The sequence below is a fragment of the Mizuhopecten yessoensis genome, unplaced genomic scaffold, assembly GCF_002113885.1.
Source record: "Mizuhopecten yessoensis strain PY_sf001 unplaced genomic scaffold, ASM211388v2 scaffold8361, whole genome shotgun sequence".
Lineage (NCBI taxonomy): Eukaryota > Metazoa > Mollusca > Bivalvia > Pectinida > Pectinidae > Mizuhopecten > Mizuhopecten yessoensis.
In genome coordinates this window covers 1287267-1304793 of record NW_018407509.1, presented here as the reverse complement: position 1 = coordinate 1304793, position 17527 = coordinate 1287267, and the positions used below count along the sequence as shown (strand labels likewise).

General features: G+C 35.2%; 1 protein-coding gene across 2 annotated transcripts in view; it reads left to right on the top strand.

The window, feature by feature from the left end:
- Positions 1-11632, top strand: part of LOC110455679 (rap1 GTPase-GDP dissociation stimulator 1-like) — a 54345-nt gene extending 42713 nt beyond the window's left edge. The window contains exons 13-17 of one of the 2 annotated variants that reach the window (XM_021505948.1): positions 4883-4972; positions 5507-5683; positions 6134-6262; positions 8453-8524; positions 10861-11632. In XM_021505948.1, coding sequence (XP_021361623.1) covers positions 4883-4972; positions 5507-5683; positions 6134-6262; positions 8453-8524; positions 10861-10997 — 605 coding nt within the window. In that variant the 3' untranslated portion in view covers positions 10998-11632. The remainder of the gene's footprint in view (positions 1-4882; positions 4973-5506; positions 5684-6133; positions 6263-8452; positions 8525-10860) is intronic. The other variant, XM_021505949.1, reaches the window with a different exon arrangement.
- The last annotated feature ends 5895 nt before the right edge of the window (positions 11633-17527 follow it).

Sequence of the window (17527 nt, the reverse complement as noted above, 5' to 3'; positions counted from 1 at the left end):
CTCTTATTCGGGTAATTCCTAGTTTGCAGAAAGTTAATTTCCTATAATGAATTCGATATGTTCAACTTGATGTTACTTTTCAAACCAAATATGTTTTTTGCACATTTCCTGAGCTGTGGTTCATTTTCTCTCGATAGCAGTTTGGCAAATAAGTGGATTTCAAGAAGTAATAGAAAGAATGAAAAAAATATTTTTTCCTGTTAATTCCATAGAATGAGTTGTGTATTGGAGTCGGTTTCCTAAGCAGAATCTGTTTTCTTCAACAGCTGTTGACACTTGCTAAGTGCAAAGTACTGTTAGCTTGAAAAATGAGTTGTTTCTGTATTTTAGATTTGTCTTGTTATGTGATCTATAGACCCTGCTTAAACAGGAAACCTGTAGAAGTGAGACCTTTTATGAACCTGACCTTTTCCATATCTTATTGTATAAACATGAAACCTTTAGAAAGCTGAAGTCCCCATTGTATAATCAGAAAACTTGTATAAACCAGCTATTTTATGAGGCTGCATTGTTTGAAATAAAAACGTGAATAAATTGCATAGTTTAACCTGAAACCTGTATAAGCAGACTTTTTCCTTGAAGAATAAAGAAGGGTATTTACAGAGGCAAGGATTGGGTTCATATGGGATGGGGAGATATGGTGGTGGGCTAAATTTAACAAACTTGATCTGATGTTTTTGAATATCTCAAGGTCAAGGTCATTGTTGCTATTTATTTGGTAACCACACGGAACCATGGAAGAATCCGTCTTTATAGTCGTTTTCTAATCTACAAATATATTTCATATAAAACACACCTTTGGAAATAAAATAAAAAGATAAAATAAAAAAAAAGATAAAATAAAAAAAATTGAATTTCAAGGTTAAACTCAAGACTTTTCCTCTAAAAAATTTTCATTTGCATACACTGTGTAAAAATGAAAGATGAATTCCTTGCAAAAGGAAGTAAATTGTAGCCATAAAAACTATATTATTGTCGCTTTATCTTCTTCATATAAGGAAGTATGCTCAAAGAGAAAGAATGAAATAGTTCCAAAAGGAATTTTTCTTCCCAATTATCACTGCTGCGGTGGTAACCTTTTCCTTAAGCTTATACACATACAAAAATAAACCTCGTAAATTGGAAGCAGACTTACAGCACATTGTGTGGAGGGGGTGGTTTACAGAGGCACTTCTGGTGGGTAATTTGTTTGGGTGTAAATGTCATTGTGAGTTTTGCGATGAATGGCCAGTAGTAGAGTCAGAATTTATTTGTATTAATTGTGTCTGACTGTTGTGGTTTGTTGGGGATTAGCTTCTGTCTCCTTCATTCTTGATGATGACAACAAATTCTGTGAGTTATGTGTTACAAGGCAGGGCATAATGTTTTAATTAATATCGACTTTTAATGTCACAAGTCAAAACGTGTCGTGTTTTCATGTCATGAGCCACGAAGCTTCTACGTCCTGAGTCTAATTACCTTTCTACGTCCTGAGTCAATTTATGTTTCTACGTCCTGAGTCAATTTATGTTTCTACGTCCTGAGTCAATATATCTTTCTACGTCCTGAGTCTATTTACCTTTCTACGTCCTGAGTCAATTTATCTTTCTACGTCCTGAGTCTATTTACCTTTCTACGTCATCCTGAGTCTATTTACCTTTCTACGTCCTGAGTCTATTTACCTTTCTACGTCCTGAGTCAATATATCTTTCTACGTCTTAAGTCAATTTATCTTTCTACGCCTTGAGTCAATACGTGTTTTAACTTTCCATTTTAGGAGTCAAACTTTTCATCAACATCTAATATTATTTTAAAAAAAACATATTTGTTTCAAATAAATTTTAAGCTTTACAATGCATTCTTGTTCTTCAGTTTTCCCTTGACACAAATGTTCATGGTCAGTGAAAATGAACGAAATGGTCAGTGAAAATGAATGAAATTGAGTCAAGTATTTAATTTGCATACTTTTGCTTTACAAATGTTTGTAATTTACATGTCAGCTGTGAAAACACAGAGGAAAATTAGGAAAGTCTTATTGTATGCATGTAGTATAATACCGTATTTATCCAGCAATAAGCCCATGCCTGTTAACAAGCCCACCCTTATCTATTACAGTTTAGAACAAATGCCAACAAATGTAATTTCAATGCCCTGTAATAATTCCATTCCCTTACTTCGATTTAGAAATTATGAATTGATCCCCTGTGTGTATCTTTGGATAAATACGGTACTATGATATGCTGCATTGACACACATATAGGTGTTGCAAATGTTCTCTCTGTTTTGAGGAAGATGGTCTGAGTTGATATGTAGGCCTATTAACTCATTCACCCCTGAAGACACATTTGAACTCTTCCAATTCAAAGATTGGAATAGTTCATTATGAAACTTCAGGAGTGAATGAGCTAATATCAAAACAGCATTTTTAGGAATGTTTCACCATTTAAATCAATCTGGGAATGGCTTATAGCAATCTAACATACTCGGAATTGTATTACCACTTCAGATCTGAAGTGGGTTACACCCAATATAAAACATCAACGAAATGGAGATTTATTTCTGTTTAGGGTATTTTAATCACACCATAATTCAGAAGCATGACTTTCATAAATGAAGGGAAAATTCCAAGTTGATATTTAGATTTATTTCCTGTGAACGCGGGGTTGGTATATTATGATTTCAGGATCTCTGTTCTCACTGCATTCTGATGTTTCGTATGTAAAGTAACCTCCCCTTAATTTCAATATATCCTTTGTAGCACGGTCAGGCCAGGACACTTCCGTTGACCAAGTAGCTCAGTCGGTTAGAGAGACAGTATAACAGTCGGAGATCCAGGGTTCAATTTCCATTCTAGCCATTATGAATGTTTACACATAGCACACTATTGTTATTTATATTTTGTTTATCCCACCTTTGTTATTTTGTCATAAAAGTCCCGCGAGGTATGGTTTTCTTTTTCAGAAATGATTTATCAAAGCTATAGTCATGGGGGGAAAACAGTTTTCAATGGGAAGTTAGTTATTGGCAGTGGTATGGGCATCCTCAACACATTCATCCCTGAAGACACATTTGAACTCTTCCAATTCAAAGGTTGGAATAGTTCATTATGACACTTCAGGAGTGAATGAGTTAAGAGAGAGAAACTGCCAAAACTAAATATCAGTACCAATATAGACAGGGATTTGCAGTATACAGGGACTGATTAAGACAGTTTATACTGTGCAAGCCTTCATTATTGAACCAAAAATACTATTTGACAAAATATATGTTCAACAAAATATATATATTTTGATTTGAAGGATGTTAAAAATGTGGAAGGTAATATAACATTATTTTGGCAAAAATAACATATTTATTGAGAAGCTTATAGTGCAAAAATTCTCACAAGCCTTCTAACATTATATTAAATTATATACCTGCTGTTTCCCCATAGGCTTTGGAAAGAGAAAGGCCTTAAAAAATTTGTCTAGATTTTACTCCAGTGGGGGTCAGAAAGTCTTGTTATGCGATGTTGATGGACATTTCCTCTGACCGAGCAACAAGTGTGTAATCGACAAAGAATGTTGGAGATACGTAATTGTGATGACCTCAGCCTTGCTCTCCAGTTCTCAAATGAATTACTGTTGATAAGTATGACAGGGCACTGAAGTGCTGGGAGGCTGGGACGTGACAGAAGGTGGGGAAGAGATAGAGCAGGGTACACACCAACAGCTCCAGGTTTCAATCGGCATACAAGCAATGTTTGTTTATAAACAGACCTACAAATATGTACTTATCTGTACATAAAGTTTTTCGTTCTCTCTCTGTCTCTGAACCCACTCCCGTCTTCTCTCAATCTATCTCTCATGTTTTCTTCATCCCTGTTTATCTCTTCCTTTTTCACTTCTCCTCTGTCTCTAGTTCTCTCACTCTTTTTCCTTCTCCTTTCTCTCTCCCTCAATCTTTCACTATCTCTTCTTCTTCAGTTCTCGCTCTTCCTCATCATATATCCTTTCTGTCCATCTTACAAATTCTCCCATTCTGTCCATCCATGTTTACTCTATGACAATGGGGAAAATAACATATTTGTTTCTGTATGTCTGTCTGCCCTTCTGTCAATCTATGGATCACAGGTGTCCCTAAACCCCAGGATTTATCAATCTACTACCTTCAATAGTTTTTAATGGAACTTGACACAAATTTGCAGTACTACAACAAAACCTCAAACTAGTATGCATTTCAGGATTTATAGGTAAAGGTCAAGGTCACTGTTACTATAAATAGAAAATGGGGGTTCATCGCTCTGCCACCCTCATATTTGATAAGAATAAATTATTATGAAACATAACACATACGGTTATTACAATAAAACCTCAAATGATTTTGTATCCAGGGTCCCGAGTCAAAGGTGGAGGTCACTCTTACTATAAATAGAAAATGTATTTGATCATGCTTGGAATAAGGAAACACAGCAAGACATTCAATTTACTGACATTGTCTGATCACATCTGTCTTGTCTCCGTATTGTCTCCAATATTCTCAATCCTTCCCTCTATCCAGTTTATATCTTCTCTCAATCTTTCACTCTTGTTTTTATCATATTCAGGGTTATTTTCTTTCTCCTTTCTTTCTTCAAAATACGGTGAAATTTTGTGTCTACTCTGCCATGCTGCATTTCTGTATTTCTCCTTTCTGCATACCTGTGTAATCATGTTTCCTTTCTTCGTCCTTTCTGTTTCCTTTCATCTCTCCATTTTTCTTTTATCTTAATTCACCTTTCAATATCCCATCTCTTCCTTTGTTTTAGAGATTCTTCTTAGAGACAGAAGATATGTGTTGTTTTCTGACTTACCAAATGGTCAACTTTAATGAAAGAAAAGAAAAAAGATTAATTTAATGAAAGTGAAATTTGTTTTTTTCACAGAGGCAGCAGCTGTACAGCTCGGGAAAAACCGTGAATTTGTCACACGACTGGTGGAGTGGTGTGATGTGGACGAACACGCAGGGGTCAAAGGTCAGTAGTTCATATATATGAGGTCATAAGCAAGAAGGTCAAATAGGCTAAATATATTTAAATGTTTCTTATGGAAAGTTCATACTAGAAGTCTTTTGTTTTAGTTTCCCCGATCTATGTTGTGTTCTAATGCCAAATTTTGAGTTATAGATATATGTCCATATGTGTTGACACCATAGAGTTTATAAATGTTATACGTCATGGCCTCTAAAAGACTTCTTTTCCAGAAAAGCTGTATGAATTTTCACACATTTTGATACAGAACATCCATGAACAAAGGGTACTCAACATTGTTTTAATGAAATGGGAGGCTCCCCCTGGGGGTAGAAGGGTGGGGCCCAATGGGGAAAAATATATAGGGATAAATCTTGAGACTATTCCTTCAGTACAAGTAAAGGGATTTTAACCTACTGTGGCATACTGTATCAACAAAGGGAAAGTCCAAAGACCAGATGATTTATATGTGGCCCCTGGGCTGCTTGCTTCTACTTACAATTGGTTTTAAAATCCTAACGAAATTTCTTTGTGATCCAGGTGAAGCAACACGACTGTTAGCCTCGCTGATCAAAAACAGCCACTCGTCCGAAGTCATGAGGAACGCTGTGAAGGCTGACGGTATAGAGCATCTTGTTTCTATGACGGTGTCGGAACATGTCGTCATGCAAAACGAAGCTCTAGTAGCCTTGACCTTAATAGTGTCCGCTGTTCTAGGTCAGTGACTTGTTATTTGATATTGTGAATTGTATATGAATTAACATTTAAAGATACATATTTTAGCTGCATTTTACATATTGCGCTTAACTATGATTGTGGTGAGTGAAATTTCTGTACCTTATCTATTGTTTTCTATGTCATATTTTGTCGGTGCGTCCATTAAATAATACGGGGAAAAAAATTGTAAAAAATGCCTTCAGTTACATTTTCCAAATATATCAATATTAACTTAAGTTTAATGTTCTTGTTGTTTAACATGAAATACAAATGTATCCATCACTTACTAAATGATCGTTAAATGAAGTTTTGTTTTAAAAAGCACGAGCCTTAATTTTTAGCTTACAAATAAATATCAAATAAGTAACCAGGTATTCCTCACAAGAGGGACAGAATGGAGATGTAGCAAGTCAAATGACCTTAACCTTTAAATGACCTTGACCTCCACAGAGGACGTAGCCATGGCATTGAAGCAATCGGACCTGACCGAGTCCATAACCACGATACTACAGAAGGAAGATGCCATCCCGGAGATAATATGCAATACTTTGAAACTCACCAAAATCATCTGCACAGCGGGTAATTATTATACAATTATAGCACCTTGATAAAGGAAAGCATCACTGTCATATAATTTTTTTACAGTTTGATACTCAACTGAACTTTAATTATTTTTTATGTTTATTTTCCCGATACAGGCTTTGTATTATGCTTTATGCTGGACTCGTATGTAAAATACATACATGTACCCATATATGAAGGTTCGGTCATCGGACGTCACATGTTTGACAAAGTTTTTCGGAATGCCACCTTGTTCCATGTCTTTCGGAAAAGTCCTGTCACAATTGAAGGAAGTCCGACGCTTTTTTATCACAGGCACCACTCGGTATCGTGGAGGCTTATAATACAGAATTTAATTTCACATGCAAGAATTTTGAGAATTCAGCTTCAAGGTCAGAGACAGAGGTCAAGGTCAGATAAGTACAGGTTTGTTAAGACTGAAGTTTGACCATAATTCCTGCTTTTTCTGAAAGTTTAAACAAACATTTACAGCGGAATATGAAAGAACAAATTGTTGTGTGACTGTTAAAGCTTGCATCTTTGGGAGAATCCTTTTGATAACAAAAACTGAAATACAGAAATATAACCTCTATTGACCTTGAAAATTAAACTTGAAAGGGACTTTTGACTCCATGGAGTGCTGGAGACCCTATGGGCTTCAATAAAGCATGAATGCCAGCAACAAACAAAATAAGCCCCCCACCAACCCACCCACCCATATAAGTTTCTCGACATAGAGATTTTGCCATTGTACTTTCCTTAAGGTGGAGAGTCGCACAACTTTTCTACGGAAAACAGGCTTTGAAAAGTTATTCTCGTGTTAAATTAATGCTATTTCCTATGGTCATACAAAGAGAAGTTACAGGCCTTTGTAGGGAGTCATTGCCCATCAATGTTGCAGAAATACGTTAACAATTATTTTGTAAGACCGGCAGCAAATTGGACAAGCACTCTACTTTATTTATCAAGAAGGTAATGGATCCAATCCTTGTGGCAGAGAAGATGTTTTTGTGATAAAAGGATTTGTTGTTACATCAATCTTTGCCATTATAACGTCATACAATTTTGGAACACTTCATCATCACAGAGCGCTGGGGCTAGCTACCTTAATCAAAATTTACCCTATATCTTACTTTTTGAGAAAACTTATGATTCTTTTGTGAAAAGAACCATGGGTTTTCTGCAAAACACATGGTCCGTCATCGTTCTTGTTATTAATGCTGAAAACGGTATATTTTAACAATCTGCAACTGTACCATACAGTAGCCAAGGCTAACAAAGATGTCCATAGGTTGAGGTCATATGACGAAGCCAATATACCGGTATGCTGAAATCATTTGATTTATACAAATGGAAGGATTTTGGTGGCAAGCTTTCGAAAAGTTATCCATGGAAATTAGAAAAGTTCCATTACATAAAAATCTTCATGTATACTGTATTTATGAACAGTGGAGCAAAAGAATGTCTGCGAAACAAAGTATATCAAATAAAAGTTCCGTATTGAAAAATTATTTCTCCCTGATAGAGAGAAAAATCAAAAGAACCATATAAAAAGGGGATTTTTTTGTTTGTTTAATTTTGTACTTACTTACTATTTTTAAGAAGATTTTAACATCAGGCCTAAACAGATAGCCACGGTAGTTAATTAAGAACAAATAATACTATTTTAGAACTTTCCAGTTGCCCTAATGGGGGTTCCACATAATACCAAACTGTCTATAAAGACCAGCAGTCTATTTAGGTGTTCATCATACACTAGATGGCATTTCAGGTCATTCAGGGGCTTACTGTATCAAGGGAGATAACTCCCTCAATATTTTTTAGATTACTCTGCTTCTAAACCTTCCTAAATTGTTAACCTAACCTGGACAACCCTCGATGTTTAAGGACAACCTGCTTTTATCGTCAACTCTTGCTTGCAGATTTTTTTTTTTCCCTTAACCTTTCTTCTTCAGACCATATTTGACATCTCACCAATCTGTTGCTATGGCTATTTTTAAGCTTATTTAAAAAAAAAAAAATGCTTGATATTTGATTTTCAGAGATTTATTTTTCAAAAAATCAGGTATTTACATTAAATCCTGTTACGACTTCTAAAGTTTATTTTCTTTCAAAAAATTTTAATATTTTTTTTTTACCACTTTTTTTTTTTTGTATCCTAGCAACATGGTTAAAAGCTGACCAATCAAATCACTGTTTACTTTGCAGCAACTCCTTCCACCAATCAGATGATTCCTTGCAGCATCCTGGCCTGTGCTGGTTTGCTTTCTGATATGCAAAGTATGAACTTTCAATGTCCATTTCTTTGTGTTGTATGGTATTATTTCGTATTTTGATTTGTTTGACAAACTCAGCATGTGGATTTCTTTTGTTATTTTTCAGAGATTTTCGGTTTTGTGATCCTGCCTCTTCAATAATTTTTGATATTTTTTTTCTTGTCTTCATATTATTTGATTGTTGTTCGATTTCCTTTCCTTTCCTTTCATTTCAAGTATACACCTAGCAAAACTTGCTTTGCTTGACAATACACATTTGTTTGTTTATGTAAACCGTCCAGCCTTTGTCGTAGAACTGATTCGTTATTGTAGAACCGCGTGGAAATGTAGAAAATGTATCTTCTCTAATGATGTAGACAAGGAATTTTCTATAAGCATATGTCTGTTAACTCGTTCACCCCTATTCCAACCTTTGTCTTCAGGGGTGAATGACTTAATGTGGTAGGAATCCCGAGTATCAAGAAGAAAAACACGGCCGGGCAGGTGACTCAATAAATTCTCGCATCCTTTTCGGGAATCGAACCCCAATTGTCTTTGTGAAAGATGATTTCACTATCTGATAGGCCATCCAACCAACCATATATCTTTGACAACTGGAGATATTATACGTGCCTGAAGTGTTTTTTACATTATCCCCACAAATAAAGTGAATAGGAGGGAGATATAGTGGAATGTTACCCTGTCGGTAGAAACTTTGGTTGTTTGTCTGCAAGTTTTGTTCCCTTTTGGTTTCAGCTAGTTATCAAACTTCACATGATGTCTACCATAGCGGTAATGAGGATTCTTTAGGTTTTAGAATCCAAAGATCAAAATATCAAAGGTCAAGGTCACAGTGACCTTTTGTGCATAATTATACAACTACGACCTTAAACTTTGCAGGATCAATAGCCATGGGTCTATCAGAAACCCTGTTCATTTTGGGGTTAATTTGGAAAATTCTGAATTTTAAAAGACGCAAGCGCGAGTGAACAGATGTGAAGCAGGGAGAATTATTGAGAAAGAGAAATCACAGAGGAGTAAAAAAAAAGGGGGGGGGGGTCCGTCCCTTGGGCAGAATTACAAGTCCAGTATGGGAAATCAATGTAAATCTTTTAAAGCATATCCTGAATTAAAGGTTCAAAGAGTTGAATCTAATTTGGCATGGATAATTCCCGAAACAAGATACTTGATTCTATAAATAAAGGGTGTGGCCCCTTGGGGCAGGGGGGAGGCTCATTAGAGGAAATATTGGTAAATCTCTCAAAGCCTTCTTAAATATATGGCCAAAGGAATTTAATCTCATCAGGTATCATGGAGCATTCATGGATTAAGGAGATTCATGGTTGTATTAATAAAGGGGTGGAAAAGGGGCAGGACCCAACAGGGACTAGAAGCACTTTCAACTTCAAATAATCATTATATGGCTCAGACAAATTATTATTCTTTATTTATTAGGATTTGATTACACTTTTTGGCAATGATAGTCTGAAACATTGTTGTCTTCCCAATTACCATAAGGAAACCTTAGGACAAACAGGGGTCCTTTTGTCCTAAGTCTTGCTTTGTTGGGTAAATTCACAATCTAAGATTGTCCTCAATTTGGCTCACACATTTTCAACTTCTAAAATTTTCACCCGGCCAGTGACATGATCAAAGACGTTAACATAGATCATAGTATAGAACTCTTATTGAATGAAGGTACATGTTTGAGTAAGGTAGTATGTATATACCTTTAATTTCTGTGTCTTGAAACAAGAAATTTGCATTACCCTGATTGTGACATCATTACATTCATGATGTCGTAGAATTGTAAAAAGATGACAATTTATATGAACTACCAAACTGGTTTTTGTACAGAACCAGTTTATTTTGCCATTCCTTTAAACATTTAGGCAACATTTGAAAACAAATTTAAAAAACAATTGTGATGAAATACAGATATTTATGGTAAAGCAGGCTTTCAATGAACATGCATATTACAATTACAATTAACTTAAAATGCACTGTATTCTTCCAGCAATAAGCCCATGCCTGGTAATAAGCCCACCCTAGCTGTTGCTGTCAAGTAGAAATGCCATCAAACGCTATTTCATTTTCCAGTAAGATAAGCCCACTCCTAAATTTGAGTAGGAGCTTCTGTGATGGACCCTGGGCTTACAGCTGGAAAAATGTGTTAGTTATGTCCCTTGACAAGAAGTTTTCTTCTGATGAACATCAAATTCTTTAATGAAATATGCTAACGGCACAGCCATGTCTTCTGTTTCTGTTTTTTTTTATTCACCTACTTTTACTTTTAAGAGAAAAAAAATCAGATCTCGGGGTTAATCGAGCCGAAGTAAAATGGTAATTGTTTTATTACAGGTACTTTGAAGGAGGATATCGCCACATCAGGAATTGCCGGCCTGACAGAAAAACTGACCAACCACGAGGATGAAAAGGTCAAGGAGGCTGCTTCGTCCCTTCTGACCGCCATCCAGATTCTGACCACGGAAAGATGACGACTGGGTTTCGCAGGATGAAGCAACAATGGTTGTATCAGTCTGTAGGAGTCCAGGTTTAGCAAACCGTCAAACTTCGGATACATGTATACATGATATAATTATAATTTAATACAGGGAGTTTTATCTCCAGTTTGTACATCATTTGTCACCGGTCATTCATGAAAATCAAAAGATCAAAGTTTCACCTAATCTTTAAAACAGCATTTGCCATACATGCATTCATCTTGTAGTATATTTCAATATTTATTTTTTGCTTTAGGAAATATTATAAATTAACGTCAAAAACATTTGCTATTTGTTTTTTGTGGCATACTTTGGATTAGAAACAATTATGATTTAAAACATTTTTGATATACAGCATACATAAAAAAAAAAAAATCCTGGATTTGAAACTAGGAGCTGATTTTCAGTATCTGGTTCTAGTATAACCTAGCAAAAGTCCATCTTTTTTTGACCCCAGATGGTACTACCTAGGGGACTGAATTTGCACTCTGTCCGTCCGTTCCTTTTGTATGAGGCATATCTCATATCCTCTGTCACTTATGATTGCCAGATTTTGTATGCAAGTAACCTCTTGGTTGGGATGGCAGAATGTCACATTCCAAAATCTGGCCCGTTTTCAAGAAACTGTTCTCGTGCTCAAGTATGGTTTCTGTATAAAAAGGTAAGAAAGTCAAGTGTAAACTCTTAAACAGTATTGGACTTTCAGTTTCTCCAAATTTCTTTCGATAGTTAAGTTATTGCTAGAACAAAATATTGGACTTGAGCTCAAAATCTGAGCTTGAGCATGAGAAAAGGTTCAGGAATAATACTGACCCAGGTCACGAGCCCCACTTAATGAAGAGCTTTAACCCATTGTTAATTATTTGTACAGAAGTTCGTTTAGAAGTGGGGGAATTTTTCACATGATTTGCCTTCGTTTTTGCAGTATTTTTTCACACATTTTCACAACACAACCAGGGTAAAGTATCGGTGTATACAATCATTTTCACTGATATGCAGTATGTTAGGTAACTGGATATTGATATTAAAAGGAGTACATGTAATATCACATGATATAAAACAAACTAATTTACGTATAATACATAGAGAGGGGGAAAATGTGATATTAAATGGAACATATTGGAAGTAATGACATAGTAAAAAAAAAAATATGAAATACCAAAGGTAGGTGTGCCAATTGCTGTTTATTTTTTATTATCATTATTTTGAAAGCTGTTATGCTCTTTTTCATTTCATGAATTTATTTTAATTCTATCCTCACAAGAAATAGGAAGAGCAAGCATGGTATGGATTGTAAGAGTGTGTATATTATGTTGTTTATATACATTTGCTATAATGATAAATTCGCTCTCATCATGGAGGGCGAAAAAGACTGGGGGAAAATTCAATATACAGTAATTTAGTGTTGGATTAGCGTTTTTATCATTTGCAGATACAAATTAACCATTTAAGAAGCTTGTGAATTTTGAATGTAGTTTATGAGTCATGATAACATCAGCTTTGAATAACATAATCATGTCAGAGTTATCTTCCCCTTAAAATACTGGATAGCAGGGTTTTTTTGCTGCACTTTGCCTTTCTCCTTCTGTTACGAGGATTTGCTTTGGTTAGTGTATTGGTACAGATCATACTGTATTTTACTAGAGATGAGCGGATATTTCACAGAGCGAGTCTCTCCGTATACAGTAATCATAGACTCGCATACAGTAATCAGTCTCCTCAACAAAACTTTAATCCAGTTTCCTTTCCCTTTACCATATCATTTACATACCATATCCCTTTACATATCATATGTATTATAAAGAGTTCTCTTTATGTTTCTAAATAGAGTTATCTTCCCTTTAGCATAACATGAAGTCTGTTCCCAGAAGCATAATACAAATCATATAAAAATTACCTTCCCCCTTAAAATGGCAATTTCTCTTTCATTCAGCATATCTTTCAACATGTTAGGATCAAATTCTCCGATAAATGTGAAGTGTATTTTCTAGAAAATAAGTTCGTAAGAAAAAAGTTGCAATAATTGAAAGTATAGGAGTCTAATTTCAAAAATTGAAATATTATGTCTTTCCTTTGTATAGTTTTTTCCCTCAAAAGTGCAATACATTATTATGTAAATTTTACAGAAAACACTGCCAGTCGTACATGTATGACTTCGGTAAAAACTCTCTTTAGTGTGTAGAAGGTTACGCTCTCTTTAGTGTGTAGATATCCTTCTAACTTCAAGGGTTACACTCTCTTTAGTGTGTAGATATCCTTCTAACTTCAAGGAACACGCTCTCTTTAGTGCGTAGATATCCTTCTAACTTCAAGGGTTACACTCTCTTTAGTGTGTAGATATCCTCCAAACTTCAAGGGTTACACTCTCTTTAGTGTGTAGATATCCTCCAAACTTCAAGGAACACGCTCTCTTTAGTGCGTAGATATCCTTCTAACTTCAAGGGTTACACTCTCTTTAGTGTGTAGATATCCTTCTTACTTCAAGGGTCACACTCTCTTTAGTGTGTAGATATCCTCCAAACTTCAAGGGTCACACTCTCTTTAGTGTGTAGATATCCTCCAAACTTCAAGGGTCACGCTCTCTTTAGTGTGTAGATATCCTCCAAACTTCAAGGCCAAGGTAACAGGTGAGAAGAGGATATTCAGAAGTCTCCAAGAGCATCAGCTTATATATATAGATAATTAATTGCCATCACATTCTACTACAACAGAAAGGATGGTGCAGTATAACAGTAAAATTGACTGGCTTTGAAGACCGGTTTTGCTGCTCTGTAATCTTCATTTACCAGGTGTGAGCCTAGCGATTGGTCATTTATTTATTTTTTACCTGAAACCAAACAAATTGCTAACAGGGTACCTTCAGTTTTGTTATGACATTTTCCAGGAGTGCAGTGTGTTAACATAATGAGTGTAACCCCTGGAATTTTGAGGATGGAACCCAACCTTGCAATCAAGATAATTTTCAGGATCCTTGTACCACTGCCATTAATTGTTACTAAATGGAATAAAAAAACTAAAGTGGAACTCTCTAGTGTTTTTTTCTGCAGTAGGCTAGGGTTCTTTAAGTAGAACACACTGTACACTTGTTAGTATCATTAGTTTGTGTCACAAACTTGAAAAGATTGTAAGGATGTGAAAATGTTACCATGAATTTTTTAAATATTTTTAGAGGAATGTATTTCATTGCTTAGTGATAATCTATATATATATATTTATCATATAAATAACTGTGTCAAAGATTTTTGTCTCCATTTTAACATGCAAAAGGTTTATGCCATAACTTGAAACCACAAAAGTCAAGGTGTCATTTTCTTAAAATTATTTATTCGTTTTAGACACGAAAAGTTTATGCGATAACTTGAAACAACAAAAAGCAAGGTACCGATGAATATGAAACACTCAGTAACTAGAATAATATGGAACCTTTTCACCACTGTAAACCATAATGGGCTCATCCATATCAATGCATGGTAGATTCTACTAAAGTTACATAGGGGTGAAAGGGTTAAACCAAAAGTTCAAGGTGAAAAAAGAATAATTATTGTTATGAACTCTGAGATGCTCATGGCCTCCAAGCTTAAAATTCAATATGACAGACTTGCATGTTGCCAAATGAATGTGAGTTGATTGCCCAATGTGCATACGGCACTCACAGAAAAAGAAAAATTGTGCACCCATTGTGTTTTTTAGCAAGCATGAAGTTGATTATGTTACTTCATAGATCATACATAATTTGAAATTGCCATTTCAAATCAAAGGTTGAATTATTCTTGTTTTGTCATATTTAATTGAAAGTGTGTCGGCATTTATCAGTAGATAGATATACAGAATATATATATTAATAAATGTGTTTGTGTGTCTGTGTACATTGTAATAAGCTCAATAATTGTTAATGTAATAATTTTTAAATTGTCATGCATGTTCTTTTTGTTTATTTTGTACATATTTTACAGTGAAATTTATTTGCTTTGTAACGTGTCATAGGCAGTTTTCCTGATTCATATATCACCGAGTTGAATCAAATATCATCCGAATGATCCGTGTGGGATAACCCAATTTTTATTGCTCATTAAATGTTTTTTTTTGTTTTTTTAAAGACATATCTTATTTTGTTCAAGGTGAAAATCTGAAACTATTATTAAAATCCAAGAGAAGTAGACAGAAACACACAGTTCAAATGGAGAAATAATAAAATCCAGGAGAATTGATAACACTGCAAGGGAGATAACTTTGCACACTTTCAGAAATTAGCAAATGTTTAGAAAATACAAAAAAGACAATATTTGAAAGTTCAATAAAAAAAAATCTGGAAAAAATCATAAAAAAAATACAATTATTTTCTAAATGTTCCAAAAAAATGTGCATTCATCGAGTTTAACGTTCAAACAAAAGATAATTTTGAAATAATGTAATTTCAAATCTGTGATAATTCTTTTTATATCTCATAAATCATTTCAAATGCCTGGACATTAGAGTTTTGTTGTCAATTAATAAGGAGTTATCATAGACTTCATACCCTAGGTCCCAAAGACTTGCATAACTAGCGACTGTTGGGGTGACATCATAACTAGGGACTGTCGGGGTGACATCATAACTAGCGACTGTCGGAGTGACATCATAACTAGCGACTATCAGGGGTGACATCATAACTAGCGACTGTCGGGTGACATTATAACTTTTTGTCGTAATTTAGCGACACCTCACTAACTAAATCTTATTTGTGTTTAACCTAAGAAATTGTTTTGATTTTTTAATAGTTTCCTAAAATTTTACTGTGTGAAAATTTTACTAGAAATCAAATGCTTATTTCTCAAAATATATTATTGAAATTTAGCTAAACATGGTGATTATAATTTTACACTTATAAATAGAGCATAACGATTAAATATATTCTCTCAAACAATCATACCTTGTACAAAATGGGCATTGTTGATTTTAATTTTTTTAATTTTTTTAATCTGGCCATGAGTACAGAGAAACCGGCCTTATGGCATATCTGCTGCTTTTCAACAGAATAAAGGCTCTTCAGTACGCAAGCCCAGTATCGATTTTTCCCCCTTTTCATAATCAAAATTTTTCACGTTTCAGAAAGAGTACTCAACTATGAGTAAAACAGCACAAATGTTATTTCTTCTCAGATTGGCATGGGACAGGGGTACATTGTTAAGATGAATCCCCCCAAAGCTTACGGAAGTTAAACATTAAACAAGTGCTTGTATGTGGTGTGTATTTGTTATCCTCATTTCAAAATATTAAAAATTATCCTCATTTAAGTGTCAAATCCTCATTTCATCCAATAATTCACCGATCGAAAGCATTCCAACACGTAGACAATCATTTTTCTGTAGCACAAATTGTATCAAGATCGCCATAACAATCATTTATGTGAAATCTGGGACCATTTTTCACTTGCGCTAATTTCTGCTAAAGTCTGTTGTTATGTGTCTTTGGAGGACCCACACCGTGTCCTTAATACAGGACGACGGGTTGTGTAGATAGCATTGTGTCGTTGCCGAATAATCTATATACATATATTCCGTGTCAAACATTTAAGCTGCCTATTCGGATCATTATGATCCTGGTAATTTTTCTCTCTTTGTAGACAATTTTTACCATATACAGATTCTGTGTCAAAATGAAAATTTGTAGCTGAGCTAATAAAACAACCTTGCCTTCGTATGTGGTACGTCTGTTCCTCAAATAAAATCATATGCATATTAACCTGGTGTCGTGTTTTCTTATATTGCACAGGTACGCTCCATTCTGTCTTGCATAACATCATTAACCGGGACACAGATCAAGGGGTCGGTTTCATTTAAGCAATAAATGTTTCAGCCAATTGTGTTATGGCTATTGATGACAAACTTAATAAAGTCTGTTAGGGTCTCGCAACAACATTTGCCTTCTCAATGCCTTGCAATGGAAGGATGCAGAACAAAATTTAAGGCTTCCAATACTTTTGCCAAACGCTTCAACTTACATTGGAAACGTTTTTTACCGGCATGATTATAAATTTGATAAATAATTTCTGGAAAAAAGAGAACCATGATACGTTGCTAAACTGTTATGATAAAATAATCAAGATTAAATAAACAAAAAAGAATCAAAAGTATTCTGAGTGTAAAAATGCAACATGGCCAGACCAGGATTCGAACCCTGGACCTACAATCATTAAACTCTTTCTAACTAAAGGAGCCTACCTGGTAAATGGCAGTACCCTACCCGATGGAGCTTCAGTACCCTACCCGATGGAGCTACAGAGCTACAGTACCCTACCCGATGGAGCTACAGTACCCTACACGATGGAGCTACAGTACCCTACCCGATGAAGCTACTGTACCCTACCCGATGGAGCTCTGAGCTTTAGTACCCTACCCAATGGAGCTTTAGTACCCTACCCGATGGAGCTACAGTACCCTAACCGATGGAGCTACAGTTCCCTACCCGATGGAGCTACAGTACCCTACCCGATGGAGCTACAGTACCCTACCCAATGGAGCTACAGTACCCTACCCGATGGAGCT